This window comes from Ambystoma mexicanum, chromosome 6q (genome assembly GCF_040938575.1).
Source record: "Ambystoma mexicanum isolate Mex_15411 chromosome 6q, UKY_AmexF1_1, whole genome shotgun sequence".
NCBI classification, from domain to species: domain Eukaryota; kingdom Metazoa; phylum Chordata; class Amphibia; order Caudata; family Ambystomatidae; genus Ambystoma; species Ambystoma mexicanum.
Window position 1 is genome coordinate 1,469,901,342 of NC_090937.1, and position 20,859 is coordinate 1,469,922,200.

General features: G+C 47.8%; 1 protein-coding gene across 1 annotated transcript in view; it reads right to left on the reverse strand.

Moving 5' to 3' along the window:
* The window catches only part of IMMT (inner membrane mitochondrial protein), a 946,894-nt gene that overhangs the window by 672,722 nt on the left and 253,313 nt on the right, over positions 1 to 20,859 (reverse strand). Inside the window, exon 5 of the mRNA XM_069632176.1 lies at positions 18,710 to 18,853. Coding sequence (XP_069488277.1) covers positions 18,710 to 18,853 — 144 coding nt within the window. The remainder of the gene's footprint in view (positions 1 to 18,709; positions 18,854 to 20,859) is intronic.

The window sequence follows — 20,859 nt, forward strand, 5'->3', positions numbered from 1 at the left end:
AGCGGTGAGCGCTTAACGTAGATGGCACTCTAATAATTCGGTTTAAAAGGGAGGGAAAGGCAGAACATAAATTGAAACAGATCCCAACACTTTCAAACGAACACAGCAAGAGAGGAAGGCAGAGTCAAAACGTGAAGTTAGAGTTCAGAAAGCCGGAACCACTTTTAGAGGATCAGAACGAAATGTGTCCAAGGTCACACGGTTGAAAAGTGCACAAAAGTCTCGAAAAGGTTCAGAAAGAGTTGACCCAAAAGAAAGGGACCAGTTAGATGGTCAAGCCGGCCAGCCCAGTCCAGAAGGTTAAGGGATTATTATTACGTTGTAGCAATCTTTAGAAAGGGAGGCCTGGCGGACACGGTACCTTAAAGTGGCGAGAATACTCCAGCGGGGGCAGTTGATCCTGGCAGCGGATGCAAGCCGGTGCTACGTCCGGGGGAAGAGAGGATCTCGTCGGGGAGGAAGACAGGAGTCCGTTGCACTGCCAGGGAAGAAAACAGCCGCGGAGTTCAGGTCAAAAAGGAGCGGTCCTTTTATTCGCAGTCCAGTGGTAAGTGGCTATCCGGTTGCTGGGGTGCTTGGCACGGGCAATTCGACCACAAGACATTCTGGGATGAGAGAAAAAGAAGGTAAACTCGTTGTGCCCACCAGTTAGGGGGAAGAAGACTCTCCAGCCGGGAGATCTTCTCCGTCGTCGGGAAGTGGTGAGTCGGTACCGCAGGGCTCCACCGGTGGTGTCGTCGTAGCAGGTCGGCTCAGTTTCCCCCTCGTCGGATTCTCAGGTCCTGTGGCGACTTCTGAAGTTCCAGTCCCCAAAGCCCTGCTTTTATGCAGCACACCCCCATTCACTCAGCCTAGCTGTCAATCAAACATGCTAAGTGGTGAGCCGGCCGGGCCAATCACACAAGAGTGCGACTTGAGTTATCAAGGTAACTCAGTCCAGAGTGCCTAAACCCCCTCCCACACCCCCGTGGCACCACATTTGGAGGCTTCTGTGGAGACGCCCTCCAAAAAGTCGAACAAAGTGCTCGACTTGGGTTGGAGTCACAGAAGAGAACACAAACGCCATTTTAGAATCGAGTTCTGGCAAAAAAACGGCAAATTAATATTAAATAAATAAACTGGCGGTATGTTTGAGGCTATGAGAATTAAATAATTAAAGTTGGTAGCCTCGAACAATGGAAAAATCCCATTAAGATATATTCGCGGTCGAATATAAAAAGTAGTATCCACTGCCACCAGCCAAAACTCGATCAGGGGGGACGGAGACGTGCCCCCTCGACTAACAGACCCCGGGGCAATCGAATTGCCCCGACCAGTACGTCCACAATATGATGGTTTGTACTGGTTTCTGTTCATAATTTGGAACTAGTAAAGCCAAATGGTGACTTTACATGCCCTGGGAGACAGTCAGTCCCAGGGTATGGAGTCTATGGTGGGGTGTCACTATGACACCCCTGTGTCACTGCACGGAGGATGCTGTGTAACACACATAGTAAAAACACATGAGACCCTATGGAGTAAAGGACCCCATAGCCGATAAAAACATTAACAGTCAAAGGAACACCATAAATCATGTCTAAGAGTGGGAGAAAAAGAGTCTCACTCTTGGCAGGAGAAAAAAACAAACTCCAGAAATCCAGCAAAGCTGCTGGGGGACTCACTAGGTTAGGAAATTCAGCCTACACAGAGAATTCTCCATAACACTGCGCCCCTGGGATGTTCACACGCCGCCATAACAGTATGCATACCATATCCCAGTCACTTATCGCGTCCATCTTGGGTCCCTTCAGTGTCTTGTTCCGGGCAGCCCTGCAGATCCAGTCATGTGGTTGCTTCTTCTGGAGTGTCAGAAAAATGCATTTTGCTCTTGTGCACCACCTTCAATTAAGCAAGGTACAGAAGCATATATTTTATCCCAGCCGCCCGCAGCCTTCTTTTGATGGTTACATAGCTGTACCGTTGCCTTTGGACCAGCATAGTATAATCTGGGTACGCCGTGATGATGCTCGAGGCCCTTCTATTGTACGCCTTGTCGGAAGTACTCGAGTATTTTCTCACGGTCTTTGTAGTTCAATATTTTGGCGATTATCGCTCGTGGAGGGGCCCCTGGTCTCAGCTTCCTCATAAGGGCTCTGTGTGCGCGCTCCACTACAAATCCCTGCGAGAGTGTGCCGGCCCCAATTCCTTGTAGGAGGAAGTTCTCGATGTAATCAGTCGGGTCCTGGCCCTCTTCACCCTCCGGCAAACCCACCACGCGGATATTGTTTCTCCTCGCTCTCCCTTCCGCTTCTTCTGCTCGAGACTCCAAGTTGGCCACCTGTTGCTTAAGGACATGGATCTCTTTTGCATTGTCGGTGCTGGTGTCCGTGTTAGTTTTCATCGCACCTTCCAGGCTGCTTGTACGTTCCGCCAGCCCCCTGACATCTCGTCTCAGCAGGGAGACTTCAATGCCCACTGCTTCAATTTTAGCCTCCAGGGAAGTGCGCAGGTCCAACATCGCAACCCCCCTTCCCCCCCAAGAGTCTTCCAGCACCGTAATGGCCTCCAAAATCTGATGGATTATCAGCCGCTGTGGTGCCCTCAGCTGGTGCCATCGGGCCTTTGGGTGCGATGGCCGCAGGAGACTTGTGTTTTAGCAAAAATATCCATTGTGGGTTGGTTGGTTCTTATTCTTGCCCACGGCCCCTCGCGCCGACATTTTCCGGCCTTCGTTGGGCGCCTCTATAACGATTCAGCGTCCGCGTGTCTCCCCAACCGTCTTTTTCACTCTTATCGGCTGTTGTGGTGATCTTCAAGCAGTCGCGACATCCGCCGCCTCTCGCCGCTGCTAGTTGTTCATCAATGCCGAGCGCTTCTCGTGCCTGTCGTGGTGCGGCCTGTCTTTTCACACCTCTGCTGCCCTCGGCCTCCTGGCGCCCGGGTCAGCACCCAAGCCTTCGCGACCCAAGGCTCACCACCACAGGGGTTTCGCTCCGTCTCCATTCCGTCATCGTCATTCTTTCCCCGTGGCCGCCGCCTCTATTCGTCCTCTTCGAGTGCTCTAGTTTCGTTTCCTTTGTCGTCGGCCATCTTGTGTGACAATGGACCGAACATCGTTCGCCGAGCAGTTCCTCCACAATCCCGCTTACGATTCTCTCGGTCTTTATACAGTGAGCAGCACACACGTTCCCGTGCATGTGTGATCAATTCTGGAACCAGTGGCGCGTTTTTAAAGGTAGTTTTCACGGATCATCTGTCGGATCCTCCGGAGCTGCACGGGAAGCACGTCCTACTCCATGGCTGCCCAAGCCACGCCCCCTTGCTACACACTTCATCTCTCTAGTCACCCCTTCTTGTCTCCGCACTCTCTTAGGCCTGCGTTCCCTGTTATGCATCACACCTCCCTCAAATCCCACCCCTTTTCCCTTTTCTTCCCCCCCTTTACTCTACCCACCCACCCCCATCTTCACTCTCTGTCTTGTCATCATGGCCATCACCTCCTCTAACTTTCCTTCACCCCCTGACTCCCAACCTACTCACCACCCCAACACATCAATTTATGTCACAACCTCATTTACGAGCAACTAGCTTGCACACAACCCAACTTCATCAATGTCGTCCTCTGGAACACCAGATCAATCTGCAACAAAACCACTGCAGTCCTTGACCTATTCTTACGCCTCAACCTTCACTTCCTCTGTATCAACGAAACCTGGATTCCCCCACACAATACTTCTGTTTCAGCGACCCTCACTTCTTCCTCCTCCTCCTCTTCCTCCTCCTCCTCCTCCTCCCATGTCCCTCAATCCTCAGGCCGTGGTGGAGGCATGGGCCTGCTCTTTTTTCCCCAACTGTCTTTCTTCTCCCTGTCCCTCCCCTCCCCTCCCCCTGTCCTCCCCTCTTTCGAGTTCATGCACAAAATCTTTAACTCCCCGCATGCCATATCTTTGCTTATTATTTAGCGTCCTCCTGGCCCCCTTCGTTCCTTCTACGAGGATATTGATCACCTCCTCGGCCTCATCTCCCACAGTCCCACCCCGTTAATCATGCTGGGCGACTTTAACCTCCATCTCTCCTCCAACCCACCCGATTCTCCTCTCCTATCCATTCTCGACTCCCTTCCCCACCCACTCACCTTTCTGGCTCCACTCATCTCATCTTTAGCTCATCATTCACTGCTTCTCCCATTTCCTCCCTACCCAATTATCTTTCTGACCACTCCTTACTCTGTCTCCCTCACCGCTCCTTCCTCTCCTCCTCCTCCCTCCCTCCCATCCACCACCCCCTTTCACCGACTTAACCTGGGCTACTTTGACCCCTCTCTTCCACGCTTCCTGCTCCTCTTCTCTCCCCTCTCTTACCCAATGACGCCTCTTCCACCTTAACCTCTACCCTCACTTCTACTCTTGATCTTCACCCTCTCTCCTTTTCGCCCCTCTCGCAAACCTGCCCAACCATGGCTCTCTACTCAACTCTCCTCCATGCGTCGCCTCCTCAGACGCCTTGAACAACGCTGGTTAAAAACACCCCTCCCCTTCTAACCAATCTTCTTACTTCTCCTATCATACCCTCTACGATAACTGTCTTCACTCTGCTAAACGAACCTACCTCTCTGACTTACTCCACTCCCAATCCTCCCACCCCCGCCAAATTTTCCAAATCTTAACTCTTCTTCTCTCGCCCCCTACTACTGATCATTCCATTGCCGCACCTCTTTCTGTCACTTATTATACCAACTTCTTCTCTAACTAAGTCCTCAATCTCCGCCAAGACATTCTCGACTCCCCTTCCTACTCTCCCCCTCCATCTCCTCCCTCTATGTCCTCCTTCACTCCTGTCAATCAGAAGTGTCCCTCCTCTTATCTAAAACTCACCCTACTGCCTCTCCCTCTGACCCCATTCCCACCTGCCTTATTCCTAAAATCTATCCCCTCCTCATTCCCTACCTTACCTCCTTTTTCAACACTTGTCTAACCACATCTACCTTTCCCTCTTCCTTCAAGCATGCTACTATCATCCCTATCCTGAAAAACCCACGTGCCAACCCCCACCTTGTCTCCAACTTTCGCCCCATTTCCATCTTGCCCTTCCTATGTAAACTCATTGAACATATGGTCTATTCTTAACTCACCTTTGTTTCAATCCCACTCTCTCCTCCCCCCTGCTGAATCTGGCTTCTGCCCTCACCACTCTACAGAAACTGCTCTTACATCTGTCCTCAACTCTCTCCTCTCTGCCCCCTACGCGAAACTCCTCCATTCTCATTCTTCGACCTCTCAGCTGCCTTTGACACGTCGATCATCCTCTGCTTCTTAACACTCTCTCATCTTTTGGCCTCAAAGACTGTCCTCAATTGGTTCTCCTCCTATCTATCCAACCTCACCTTTGCTGTCTACTGGGGTGGTAACACCTCCCCTACCCATCCTCTTAACCATGGCGCCCCCCAAAGATCTGTCCTCAGCCCCTTTCTCTTCTCACTCTACACTTCTTTCCTAGCTACTATCATCTCCTCCTTTGGTATATCTCAACATTTCTACACAGACTATACCAAGCTCTTCCTTTCCTTCTCTTCCTTCTCCCCTTCCATCTCAAGCTCTCATCCTGCCTTTCCATTGTCAAATCTTGGTTGTCCTCCCACTTTATCACCCTAAATGCCGACAAAACGGAAGTCCTTTTCTTCACAGCTAACACTCTTGCCCCCCCATCCTCCTCCTCACATTCTCTTTTCCTCTTCCCAACTCCCGATTTCTCCCCACGCCCGCAATCTTAGCCTTCACATCGACTCCAACCTCTCCCACCATATCTCTCTCACTGCCCGCTCTTGCCGCTTCCACCTCTATAAAATCCATAAAGTTCATCCCTTCCTAACCTTCCATGCTACTAAACTCCTTATTTCCTCCCTCATCTTCTCTAGACTCTTCTACTGCTCCACTCTTTTCTTCGGTCTCCCCTCCACTCATCTAATCCCTCTTGAATCCATCTACCACTCTGCTATCCGCTCGCTCTGCCTTCTCTCTCCTCACGACCACATCTCCTCTTCTCTCGCCTCTCTAAGCTGGCTCTCCTTTCACTCCCATCTCAAATTCAACTGCCTCGTCTTTAAATCCCTCTATGGTTTTGCCCCACCTTACCTTTCCTCTCTCCTCACTTTCTATCCTCCCCCCCCCCCCTTCGCACACTTCGCTCTGCTGATCTCTTCCTTCTCACTCCCCATCCTCTGCCCTGAGCCCAATCCCGCTCCCGATCTTTTCAACTCCTGGCCCCTTACCACTGGAACCGTCTCCCTCTCCGTTCCATCTCCTCCTATTCCACCTTCCGCACTTCTCTCAAATCTTACCTCCTCCTATTACCATCCTAACGCCTGTTCTGTCTCTTCATGACAGTCCTACATCACATCCTACATCTTTACTACCTCTCCCACCACAGTCCAATACCACTCATGTAATGCCATATTGTTTATGTAACTTGTTCTATATACTGTTTTCCGATACTTGACTCACCTGTTAATGCTTGTTATGAATTCTTATTGTCCTTATGTAAAGCACTTTGGTGTAAAGCGCTATATAAAACCTAATAAAATACAAATATAACATCTATATGGCAATACTGCAGATTCAGCCTGCATAAACTATAAACAGCAACAATTTAATTTTATCAACAGTTGCCTATATAAAACTGTACCCAGTTCTCCTTGCACAAAACATGGGGATTCATATATCTCATTTCATCTCACTTCGCCGTACAACATGGGCCGTAGCACTTGCCGCAATGCTACCTAAATAAATACAACGTAATACAAATCTTCTGCAACATGAGCAGTACTGTCCGACAGCAATACATATAAAAAAAAAAACTGGACTCCTTGAACACACTTGCCTGCTCGAGCCGCCGGGAATCAAAGAATAGGAACAGTACATTTAATGCCGCAGCTGCTGTTGATTAATTCATCTCCTCTTTCATTTTGCACAGAGCCGAGGCATTACAACCATAATAACGGTTCTCACAGGGCATACTATCCAGAATTCGTCTCAGCCCCTCACCCCCCCAGCTTCACGCATAATGGGCACAGGCAATCTGTGGTGCGCTGCGCCCTCGTCCCAGCCATCAAACTTCCTTGTAAACTACGTAGCGCCTGCATCACTTTTCACGGCAATGACTTCATATGCATTTACAGTACCTTTCAGGATTTACAGCTCTCCCATACACCAGCAGTGTGTATTACTTTCACAGGATTAACGAGAGCTGACGTGCACAACCTTCTGGCTGCCTGCAAGGGGATCTCTGCACCACATGCCTACAGGACTTATACCACTCATGGGCTACCCCTGAACATCATGCAGCCAGGGACACTTCACCATGGCACTGCTCTCTTCATTTTGACCAGGACGCTAATTCTGGCAGCGCCTTCTTCATTTTGACAGCCTCTACTCAGCATCTGGCGCTGCCACATCTATCAGGGTACAACAAAGAATCCTTGTCGCCACTTGTAGTATTGGGGGTCTGGCATCAAGTACAGATATGTAGAGGGGACGCTGGAGGCAGGTAGGTACAAAAAGAATATTGTCTTTATTACGTTTCAGGGCAAGCTAAGAAAAGGGAGACAGGATCTAGGTAACATGGATCCTCTCTAGTCAGATCTCCCATCCTGAGTCCCTAACTGTCAATCCTGGAACCTTTATGTCCTGTGAGGTTCCAGCTACCTCATCACATTCTATGACCTGCATTGGTGCACACAATACAAGACACACTACATCTATATAGTGGTCAAGACTGGTTTACACAAGTCACTAGTTCCAAGTCAGCCATTACATATACTGTGGGAGTGCTTCCACTTTTGGTGCCAACCTGATTAGCGGGACACCAAAAGCTTTATGCCCCTTGTGTGCGATTGTAGAACAGGCTTTGGCCAGACCTTGAGTGTAAGGAGTGTGTCTCTATAGGTAAAACCTCAATGTGGTGTCAGTTCGGCTGGATATTTTAAGAGACCATTTGGGCACTGCAGGATACCTTAAGTGTTGGAGTATTCCAACTGTTGCCGCAATTTAGGAACCAGATTTGGCCATACTGGCTGGAAACTGGATTAACCCCTCAGTTTGGATTTATGGCTGCTGCGACCGTCCTAACCAGTCCTTGTCCTGCCCACAGTCTTCCACTCTGGAAATGTTGGGAACTCTGTGCTAAACCCTATCTGAGCAGTTTTCCCACTTCACCGTTTTACTGCCTCAGTGACGCGCCTTAGGGTAGGAAAACTGCTGCGGTCCAAAAAAACTTTGAGACAGTAATGCCCTGCATCAGTTGTTCGTTTGGGTTTCCTGAAGTCACCTATGCCAGGTCTCCATCATAGGAACCAGTTCTGATGATTGGATGCACAGTCTTGGCCATCGAGCAGCCGTAATCAGCTTGGTCGGTTCCAAAGTCTTCCTCAAGCCATCCTTGCCAAGGGAGTCCCTCCAGGTAGGTGGGTCCTATTCTTTAGTTTCTTTAGTCGCTTGTTAGTCTACTCTGCTGTCTGGATCATTGTTGGCCCAGGGTTCAAGTCATGTAAATCGCACCTAGAATAGAAGCCTTGTAATTTATGTGTTTTGCCTTAATGGAACTTTATTTTCAGAAATGACTGAGTACCTAACTCTGGTTCATGGGCTGGTGGCTTATTCGCCATACTTACCCTAAGGGATCCCAATGGTCTGTGCATGAAATATTTTCCAGGCTGGTCTCAACCGCAACTTTTCATTTCCTTCCACTGGGGATCCTGCTGAACTGCATCATCTCCTGGTGCTGCTGGTCCATAAACCTGCTTCTGGAGCAGCTATGTAAGGTCCTTTGTGGTGACCGGGGAGAAGGGGTGGGAAATAGGTGGGATCTTTGCTATAAAATGCAGCACCTGCAGGAAAGCAGTGGAAATTACCTGGATTTTCACTAGAACCATGCATTTCATGTGAAATGTCTCCACTAGAAGAGACCGATTCAGGTCTGAGTGAAATATCCGATGCCTCCATTTATGAATTTGTGGGGGTGTTAGGACAATGAACTAAAAGGTAAATTCCATAAGATGCTAATTTTCAGGAACAATTTATTGTTTCTGGCAGACAAATGGAACAGATGCAATGGTTAACAAAAGCTCTACAATTGAAGGGTTTTCAGTGAAGCAAATCCATGCAAAAGGAGGAAATCCTCTTATGTACTGTGGAGGCATTTTCATTGACCAAAAGGGGGGAAAGCTTGCATCTGCAACGTTAAGTTAGGCCGACATTTGTACTATATACAACTACTGATGTTAAATATTTAGGATAACATTTATTCCGTTCAGAAGAGGAAGCTAAGAAAGATGCCAATTTTTCAAAGTCGATTAGATTTTAAAGGTCTTCAACGACTGAGAAGGCAGATACGATCCTGGTTTTGAGAAGGTATGGCATTCATGGATTTTGAGGTTAATACATTTGTTTTAAATGTTCCATCTGTACATGGTGAAAATAGGTTTTACTGTTAAATGGTCCGCCAATACTTTATCCAGGATTTCATTTTGTAAGTCTCCTTTGATCCTTGGAATCCAGGACATTACAATATTGCACTGGTAACGTGGATGACAGGAGGCTGGTGGTAAAGGCAAGTGTCCTTTATTGAATACCAGGATAAAGCAGGTATGATCAAGTATAAGGAGGAAAGACACTGGGAATCCAAACTCTGGTTGAAGACAGTTGACGGACAGACACTGAACATTCCATGAGGCCATACAGCAGCCAGGTATCCCATGTTCCATCCACCCACACACAGGAGAGGTGGGCAGACGCATGTCGATCTATGAAAGATATCCACACTGGAGAATAAAGTTACTCACCATAGTGACTACCTTACCTCTAGTCCATAGTCCCCTTTCCACCATACTTGTGGGACATTCCGTCCTTTGGGATGGGACCAGAGCACTTTATTTAAATTTGTCGTCCTCTTTTTACGCGGGGTACTGCACGCGGCTGTAACCCTGCCCTCCTGAGTTCCGCCCTGCGCACCGCCCTTCAGTCCTTTTCTATCGCCAGGTCTGTGACTAATTAAGCAATAATAGAGGATACTTCTTAGAGGGGACGGCGGGCATATGGAGGAAAGGAGACTATGGACTAGGAGTAAGGTATTCACAGCGGTGAGTAACTGTTATACTCATACGTCACGTCCCCTTTCCTCCATACTTGTGGGAGATTCCAATGCACTCCTCACAGGAAATACAGATGGATGTAAACTCATTAGTGAAAAAGGTTTTTAAGAACAGCCTGACCGAATCGACCATCGGCCCTGGAGCTACGGTCCAAGCAGTAATGCTTACAAAAAGCTGATGGCAGAGGCCCAGGTAGCAGCCTTGGCAATGGTCTCCCAGGGAACATACTTTTAGAAGGCAACAGCAGCCGCTTTGCCACGTACAAGATGGGCATGAATGCCCTTCAGAGGTTGAAGGCCCTGAATGGTATAGGCCTCTGAGATACAGGAGGCAATCCATCGGAAGATAGTAGCCTTTGAAGCGGGTTTCCCTTTCAGGTCTCCGAAGGTAACAAAGAGTTGGGAGGAGCCCCCGAGTTCAGTTCTGTCCAGATAGAACTTCAGAGCTCGTCCGACGTCCAAACTGTGTAATACTCTCTCTGCATCCGAGGCCGGGTTCAGGAAGAAAAAAAAAACAGGTAATGATAGAGCCTGATTCAAATGAAAATCTGTCACCACTTTAGGAAGGAAAGAAGGATGAGTGCGGAGCACAACCTTATCCCTAAAAAAGGTAAGGAACGGATGTTTCACGGACAAGGCTTGAAGCTCGCTCGCACGCCTTGCCGAAGTCACTGCAATCAAAAAGGCAACCTTCCAAGAAAGGTACACTTCAGATCCGTCGTCGCCATAGGCTCAAATGGGTTTTGGCATAGTCAAAACCACATTTAAATCCCACTTTGGGTGAGGATTGCGTACAGGTGGAAAAAACTAATAAACCTGTAAAATGCCTTTTAATGACTGGATTCGTCAAAGAAAAGGAACAGGCATCAGTGGATAGGTAGGCGGCAATAGCCGACAAGTAAGTCCTACAGGATAGGACATGGATGCCCGAAGCAGCCAGATGAGAAATGAACGAAAGGATAGTGTCAATCGTAGCATGTCTGGGCTCTAGTTGTTTAGCTAAACACCAGTGACAAAACCGGAGCCACTTGCTTCTATACTGAGACCTCGTAGAAGGCTTCCTGGGCGCTTGGATAATGCGCATATTATCTTCAGACAGGTTAAATGCGCTTGGGATTTGAATTCAGGCACTAGGCCACCAAGCTGAATGATTGTGGGGAGGGGTGTCACAACTGCTGATCGCACTGGTGAAGCAGCGGCAGTCTGATCGGAGGACTAATCGACAGATGCTGAAGTTCTGAAAAACAGAATCTGGCTGGCCACCAAGGAACTATGAACAGTAGAGTGCAATTCGAAGCATTCCTGAGCTTGCAGAGTGACCGATGAATCAGAGGAAGAGGATGGAAGGCATATGCCTTCATGTTGTGCCACGGGATCTCGCGAGCATCCCCTAGAGAAGAGGCCCCAAGACTGTTCCTGGATGCATAAAGAGGAAGTCTCCTGTTTGTGGCAGTCGCAAAAAGGTCCACTTCTCGAGTGCCCCATTGGCCAAAGATGTTGGAGGACCTCCAAGTTCATTTCCCACTTGTAGCTGGCCGCTGTCTGCCGGCTGAGTGAGTCTGCCGTCACATTGAGTTGCCCCATAACGTGTACCGCCAGCAGCCAAATGCCGTGCTGGATGGCCCAATCCCACATCTGAATAGCAAGGTCCACAAGGGGTGGTGACTTGGTACCACCCTGCTTGTTGATGTAAAACATGGATACCGAGTTGTCCGTGTGGACGCGGACCACCTGGTTCGTGATAGATGGTTGGAGCACTTTCAGCACCATAAAACAGCCAGGAGTTCCAAATAATTTATATGAAACAGCCTGTCCTGCGGTGTCCATAGATCAAAAACCTGGAGATGATCCAGAGTTCCTCCTCATCCTAGGAGGGAGGAGTCTGTGGTAATAGTCACTTGTGGGCAGGGCTCCTGAAAAAGGAGTTTAACCTGTCACTGGTCTGCCCAGAACGTATAGGTGACAATGCCTGCACCCCCACAGCACCGCTAGGGCCTCCTGCTTGATCTGGGAGTAGCGCTGCTCAGTCTCAGACAACGCCTTGCTTGCGTATGCCACCGGGCGAACACTGGATTCGGGCTCCATCTGTGTTAGCACAGTGCCTAGGCCAAAATAGCTGGCAACCACAATGATCTCGGACCGAAGTGCGAGATCGAAGATAGCCTTTGTGTCATCTGTCGTGAGGGCGCTCTTAATGTCCTCGAAGGCCGCTTGCTCGAGTGGTCCCCACTGCCACGCAGTCTCTTTTAGTGAGGGCCCGTAGGGGCTCAGACCTGGACGCCAAGTTTTTAATAAAGCGGCCACAGTAAGTCACCATGCCCAGGAAGCTTCGGACACATTCTCCTGTGGTCGTGCATCTTTAATGTCCTTCACTTTTCGGGAATCGGGGGATACTCCTCCCTCAAATATGAAGCCGAAGAATTCGATGTTTGTCTTTAGAAATTCACATTTGTTCCGATGTAGTGTTAGGCCTAACAACTGCAGCCGTTCAAATGTCTTGGCCAGTTTTGTTAAACGGTAATTATATAGTGCCTCCTTATTATTTATATTGGCATAAGTCTATTCACGCTACATGGAAAACCGTGTTGCAAAGTTCCGATTTTTGGGTTAACTTCGCCGTCATTTTAAGATTCATCCGCCATTTTGATTTCCACTCGTGTGTTCTACGTTCTAAAATGGTGGACTATGTTTTTGACTTGCAACCAAGCCTTCCGACCTTTGATTTCTGTTAATGTTTAGGTTGTCCGAGAGCCGACTGTTAAGACTAAGCAAAGAGATCTTGTGCTTCATATGAACTGTCATTCAAGTGTGGTCTGCGCTCACAAGCCTCATCCTTGTATAAACATTGGGACAATGAAGTACAAGCCGCAAGCGTATACTTTGGCTGAACTACATTATGAAAAAACTTAGTACAAGGCTTACCGCGGGATCCGAGAACATATCACCATTGGGTCTTCATGGAAATGCAAACCGATGTAATCCTTCGCATAATATTGTAATCTGTATGTGAACTACGCACAAACTCTAGACCACAAATCATTAACGTGAAGAGAGGCTGGACAGTATTACACAAATTGTATAAAAGCACATGTTTATATGTCCATCTCTCTCTCTCACCTCTCCTTGTCCGCCGGTACACACTGCGAGGTGTTGGGAGCCAGATAGCCATCTGTTTTGCTTTGTAAACTGTACAGTAATAAAAGATCTATGCATCTTTTTAGCCTGCGATTGGTGTATTTCCTTTGTGGTACTCCGCTCAATATTTCTTTGTTCTTTCAGTTTGTGTAGGTGGTCCACTTCAGATTTGGCAAACACAAGAATATCATAGCTGATGTTCAGCACGCTGTCAAGATCTGCCAATGCACCACTGATATTTTGAAAAACCTCAGCCGCCGAGGGCACCCCGAAGCGGAGTCTCTTATACCTGTACAGGCCTCGATGAGTCGTGAATGTTGTGATGTACCTGGACTCTGGGTGTAACATGACTTGATGGTACCCGGCCCTGAGGTCGAGCTTCGAAAAGAAGCGAGCCCCTTGCAACTCGGTAATATCGTCTATGGTCGGTGTCAGATGTCTCTCTCTCTCTCCCCGAATCGCCTTGTTGGGTAGTCTCATATCGACACATATCCTTACCGAGTCAGGTTGCTTAGGTTTTCGGGCCACCACAATGGGGGACACCTAGGGTGGCGGGCCATCCACTTTCTCTATGAGGTCAAGGTTCACCAGGTTGTCAAGCTCCTTGTCTACCAACTCCCTCAGATGGAAGGGCACCCTTTGGTGCTTGAGGGCAATGGGCTGCACCAATTCGCCGATGTGCAGCCTCACTGGGTCGCCGGTCATCCGTCCAATCCCTTGGAATAGTTTAGCATATTTGGCAAGCAAAGTCTGTATGTCCTCCACGTATACGGAGTACGCAAAACTTAGGATTCCCGGGCTTCAGCCGCCGCGCAGCTTAGCAGTGTGTTGGTGCTGACTGGCATCACATAGAACCGTGCTTTTATTTTCGAGCCGCCGTGCAACACCTGAGCTACGCACCGTCCAGGAGGATTGGATGTGAACACCCCAAACATGAAGATTCGGGGCGGAGAGTTTTGGGTGGCAGACAATGGCATCATAGTGTTCTCTAGCCATCACATTGACAGATGCCCCAGTGTCCACCAGCACAGGGATGGGAGTCATTAACTGCCACAATGCACTGCGGCTGCCGTCGGCTCTTGGACTTGAGGGACTCCATGCATGACATGAAGAAAATGTTCTCTTCCTCGTCAGGTTGTGCGCCCTACTCCCCCTGTGCAACCAGGGTGACATTAGGAGGGCGAGAACCCAGACTGCACTGGGCACCATCACCGGCAGGGACATTCTGCACACTCTGGCACATTGGCGAGCCAGGCCACACGTTCTTCCTGCTGCTGGGCATTCTGCAGGGTGGGGCAGGTCGTACTCACACGTTAGACATGCCTCTGCCGGCTTTCTGCCCCTGTCGTGGAAATTTCCAGCCGGCCTCCTGGCACCCTTGCCGCTACGCCCCACAGCGCAGAGCACCTCAGTCTTGACAGGACGTGCACCTGCTTCCATTCTTGGCACCCGTACTCTGATATTTCCTGTCAGCGACCAAGCTCTAGGATGCGGGGTCCAGGTTCTCGCAACACCTGCCTCCGTAGCTTTCCTGATGAACACCCTTGAATGAGCTGGTTCCTGACCATGTCATCAGGATTGTCCCATGCATATGCCACCGACAGCCTCCTGAGACGGCCATAGAAAGTGTCCAGCATCTCATCCTCCTTCTGGCGGGTGGAGAGCATGACAAAACGCTCAGTCAGCATTGGCCAGGGGAAGGAAGTCATTGTGGAGAGCAGTCTTTGCTGCGCCATAGGATGCATCTGCAGGCTGGAGGGAATCAAAGATTTTGTGCACTGCAGGACCTGCGGCGTACAGCAACGTGGCCAACTTGCTGTCGTCGTTGGTGGTTTCCATTGTGGCCCGAACATGCATGTCCAATCAATCCACTCATCGCCTCCACCTAGGCCCAAGACTGGATGGAAGGCCCGACACATCAAATTCAGGGATGGGTTGAAGAGCCGATGGGGGCCCAATTTGGGCTGTGGCTGGAAGTGGAGGGGGGGAGGGGGATGTCCTTGAGGCTGTGGTTGTTGAACTGCTAGCTGCCCTCTGTCCTGGTTAGCTGGATCACTAATGTGTCAAGCGCACACGCACCCCTCTCAGATTACCCAGTGGACGCACGTAATCCAGCCAGACAGGCCTACTGAGGCCACCTTGATCTTCGAAACTTCCCCACCAGGGGAGAGACATACAGGAGTACCCCTGCAGGTCTTCTTGATCTTCAGATATCCACACCAGTTCCAATCCAGGGCATAGAGCATACAATAGAATGTCCAAACACAGTAGATGGCCACAGCAGGTGTAAATAGGCCCAATGTGGAGTGTCCGAAAAATGAGCCAGGGAGGTCTAGCCGACATACATAGAACAGCCAGTATCCCCCCCAGCACCTCAACTTCACTCGACGAAAACCACCTCGAAAATCGAAAAATAACCAGAATTCCAGATATAGCTGTCCGCTATTCAAGTATCAAAACATTAGGCTTGGATGGCATTCGTGGGCCCCTCCGGAGCGCCGCGAACATCCCGTGCCTCGGAGGTAAAATGGCCACCGCCGCGAGGTGTGCACCCTCCCCCGGGCATGGAAAGAGTGGATTCCGTACCTCGTTCTGAGACAAAAATGTAATTAGTTGTCACTGCCGGTCCCGGGTGTGTTACCGGTCTCGTTGGCACTGTTGTGGGGCTTCTTCCGTGAGCCCCCTGCCCCCCTGATCACATATGTCTGCTCGGTTCGGTCTCCCTGGTCGCAATGATTGTACGGGCACACCCCCTTTATTTAAAGGCACGTGGCGGAGTGCAACGTCACTCTGCCGCGTGCCGAAACCCTTAAAGGGGCAGCACCGCACGTAGTATGCAGCACTTCTGAAAGGTTGCGTGCGTCAGCGAAAATCTACAAGTTCTGACACACATTCGCATTGTACTTTTAAAAAGGGAAGAAACATTACCTGACTCGCAGCTCTTTTTGAGTGGAAAAGCGCATTAACCTGAAGGTTATTTCTGAACTTATAACATTCAAAGTTTCAATGGACGCACATGCGTATTAGGAAAGCCGGCGGCCATTTTTTAGTATTTTGGGAAACGTAGTCGGAAGTTGCGCATTTTAGGTATTTAGGAATATAGTATAGGAAATAAACATTACATGTTATGGAACTGCCAGACAACGTTACTTACCAAGTTAAAAAGTAAGAAAAAGGAAACTACTGTTAAGCAACTAAGGGTTATTTGGAAAGCAGCACTGAGAAAACCTTTTCAATGCAAAAAGAAGTACATTTTGAATTTTCAGCAATTTTGAGAAAAACTTACCTGGAATAAAAAAAGTTTATATTTGAAGAAAGACTTTCTTTGAAGTTTTGAATAATTAAAAAAGCAAAAGCATTAAGATATTCTATTCCTACAAGCTAGTAGCCGAGGTGTCACAGGTGTACGGAATTCCTGAATAGATGTAATAAGAATTTAAAGTGTAAAATGTGTTTTTAACACCTTTTAATTCCTATGCAGGGTGCAAATAAGTAGCAAAAAGAGTTCCTGTGTCATTTGTTGTTTTGTCCCATTCCTCATCTATCTGATCTGATCTCCACTGTAAATCAAAGGTGGGGCACAGAACAGCTGGTGAGGGTCTGTGGGGTTCAGCAGCTCCCACTGAAGGCAAAACGGGAACCTGATACATTGTTGCCAAAGAGTATTGCCATAGTGTCTGATAACTTTGTTCTTGATTGCGGGAAGAACAGTTGGATATCAGCGCTGATACCGACAGTCCCACGCCATCATCTGCTTTGGTGCCGCGGTTGCACTGAGCCGGAGAGCTTAGACACGGTATGCCTGGGGCCGGGGTTACCTGGAGCCACTGGAGCCTACTGCTTTAAGTTGTCGACCATGCCGTAGCCACCTTCTGAAACAGATTGAGCAACTGCTCTTTGAAAGCCTCCGAACTTGGCCCTGGATGTAGGCCCCACCGAAGACTTACTGTGCTCGTCTGACAAATCTGACCCATGCCTGCGTCGATAATGCAGTTCCTTTTTTATTTGTAAGGAGGTCTATCCTTTTCGGACGTGTGCCCCTCAGTCTTGGGCTCCGAAGACCAGTCTGCCGAGCCGGCCACGGATTTAGATGGGGGCCAGCCTACCAAGAGTTTTGCAGCAATTTCGGGTTCATTTTCATACAAGAACCACAGTCCTTAATGATGTGACCAACACTGAGGCACCACACAGAGACGCTGTCTGGGTCCATGATGGACATCTTTGAACTGCAGTCCTTGCAGCACTTAAAACCCGACACTTGGACATCGTGCCGAAATCATGTCAAACAAAAGATGAATGTGTGTCGATTGAACATGCTCGTTAGAGGTGTCCCGTGAGCAGCCTGATGAGCATGCGGGGGGGAAAAGCAACCGAGGTACGGGGGTGTAGTGACCCAGGATATGTACGAAGACTGACATGTACGTAGTCGACTAATGCCGCGCCGGGTCAAGAGGGATCGATGGCCGAGTCGTGGTGCACTACCCCCCATCGAAACATTTTCTGAGCAGCGGATGCTGAAAGGGATATCTGATGGGTCTGTGGGGGAAAAGCAATATCCATATGACCGGTTTGACCCCCTACTCAGAAAGATGCAGCTCGCAAGGTATTTTACACCGCAGCTCCCATTACGATACCTTATCACTAGTAATGATGGCTAGGTTCTGATTGGAGTCATAGTCCAAAACATTTGGAAAGGGTACACACCTTTGCCTATGAGGGAGATAAAATTGAGCACTGTAGTGTTGGGCAATATCCACATGTAATATTTAAAGCAATTAAGCTTTTAAATGTAATAATAAAATCCAAAGTTTGAGTTATTAATTTTGATGGGAATGAAAGTCCTTTTATTACAGTAAACCATGAAAACGAATTTCCCATCCTAGTTACATGCATAAGACCACTCATTCTTTCCAACTAGCATTAGATACCACATTTTACGATTTCGGTCCCTGTTTCCAGTCCCATATGGACTGGTACCTGTAGGTTCAAGCAGATCACAGAGTAGCTAGGCTATTTTAGTGCATTTGAGATTACAATTCAAATGTATGTACAAGTAGGGTGTTCATATTGCCTGCTCCAAAACCTAAACTGCACATTGGCCAAAATGAAATTACATCTTCATTGACACTAGTTTGCATTGTTTTTGTTACTATTTAGGACACAGACCTTTATGATCAAAATTTTTTTTTTTTTTTTTTTTTTTTTTTTTACAGGAAATTGGGGAAACCCTTTTACCAAAAAATACTTTTGGCAGCAGCTAATCAGGCCACTGAAATTTTCCTTCCACACAACCAAATCATTAAGCAGCTCAGATTACAAATATAGGTGTTAAAGTCATTATCTAACTGGAGTGCAAATGATCTCCATCAATATTACTCCAAACAGCAGATTTTATTGTTACAGCTTTCGAGCTAAACAAGTACATTTTCAAATCAACAAACAAAATAAGTACCTGGAGTTTCCCTTTTGGGATCTTCATACTTCGGTTTGTGCTTTGCAGGATCTCGATTAAGGGACTCTTCCACATGAACTGCTGGAGCGGGAACTGACAGACTGTCACCAGTTGCGGAAATAATGTGAGCAGCTTGTGAAGAGGCTGTAAAATACATTTGAAACTGTTGAGCACAGATTAGAGGGATGGGACCTAAGACTATGGTCTTTCTTTTGTGCTAGACATGGACCTGGAAGCATACGATCAATATGGCACTATAAGCAAGCCAGTCCTTCATTTATTTTATTTATTTCTTACCTTTGTAAAGCGCCCAAACCTTCAGGCACCAAGGAGCTGTTGCAAGACCAGTTACATGATACAATCTTAGCAAACTAGATAGTACATTTCACATTAAAGAATAGAACAGCATGTGGTTAGGTTTCAAGGATGAGGGGATACAAATATTCAGGATTTCACCCTTCACCCCATGGTGATTCTGTAAGGGTGAATGGGTAGGAGGCTTCCCAAACAATGTCTTTCAAATCCCTTGTTATTGAGAAGTTTATTTTGAAAATGTACTTAATTGTTCAACAGGTAGACAGAGAAAGTGATATATTTTTTTTTTTTAACCATTGTGCAGACCGGTTCTCATAATGGGAACTTTAAGGCAAGGGAGAAACTGCCTCCAATCTTTGGAATGCATCCAAACATTTTGGCGGGCAACAAATCACTGAGGGCAGCCAAACTCAAACTTTCCACATTTTGGATTGGGAACTCAGACACCCTTTAATACTAGTCTTATCCAGGTAGATTCTGATCTGACGGCAACAACACTGTCTGGAAATGCTCTTAGAAGGCTTCATTTAGGTCATCCATTTTTACCATGCATGCTGGTTCCCGTCCAACTCTACCTCAATACATCTTATTAACAATTAATGTTCATAAATATAACAGACAACTTTCATAGCAAATTGAACCCGGTTTCGCGCCCACCGGCCCAAGCCATTTGAAATGCAAGCAAAGATGTTCCATGCCAAGTCATCAAAAATAAACACATACCTCAACCATGTCAACTGTCCCATTCTACGACATGCCTCTTTATAAATATATTATGATCCTCATTTACCACAGAAGCCAGCAAGGTGTCTGAGAAGGAATCCCAGCTACCCTTACCGGAACCTTTCAACTACTCTAAGCAACTTCATATTTTAACATTTTTTTTGGGGGGCAACCTTTTGACCTTTTTACCCTGGCAACCACACATCTTGTAGCGATGTCCCCCTTCGCCACCACGGGAATTGTCGATATGAATATCACCTTATGAAGCCAGAGTCACCCCATACTCCAGACAAAAGCATCTTTGGGTCAAAGTCTTATGGAAGTCCACCTGCATCATATACCGCATTGCACACCTGCTTCCAGTTGGCTGAATTTTTCAACATGTTCACAGTGTGGGAGGAAACTGATTCGCCTCATAGCAGATACACGTCAAATAGTCTGCCCCCGCAACGCTCAATACATTTTGGGGTGATAGTTCACCATAGGGTGAAGTGTGACTCTTAATGGAATATTTGTTTTTGGTAATTGGTTGGCCAGTGGGACTGTCTCTTCTTCCCTAGTGAAAGAGCTCAGTGAACCAAGCGGCCCGGCTCAGCGCCCCATGGAGAGCTATAATTTGCAGATGCTTGAATATTAGAGAACAGGATTGCATTCTGTAAGTCAATGGGAAGACTAGCATGTAGAAGGCTTTTCTGCCTTCTACATCCTACGGAGCTCGAGGTCTTTCTGAAGCTCCCACCCTTCCTAAGTTTCCTGATCTGTTGGGCCCACGGACACTTTCTGCACCAGGTAGGTGATTTGCCATTGTCTCTGCAGCACCAGAAACGAAACAAAATATTTTAAAAAGAAAAAACAGAAAATCGGGAAAAAAGCGTCTTTATTTCACTTGGCAAACCCATTTTAATTTTAGAAATTACACTGTGCAAATTGGCAGTGTGTTCTAACCTTCTGCTGCTTTAAATTGCACTGACTCATTTCAATGAAATGGATGTTTCCTGCTGCCCCACAGTGTGTTTGAGGTTTTCTATCATGGCTGCCTAGCCTCCTTGTTTGCATGAGGCTGGCTGTGTATCTAAAGTGCTTCCCTCCATCGTCTGCAGTGATTGGCTGTT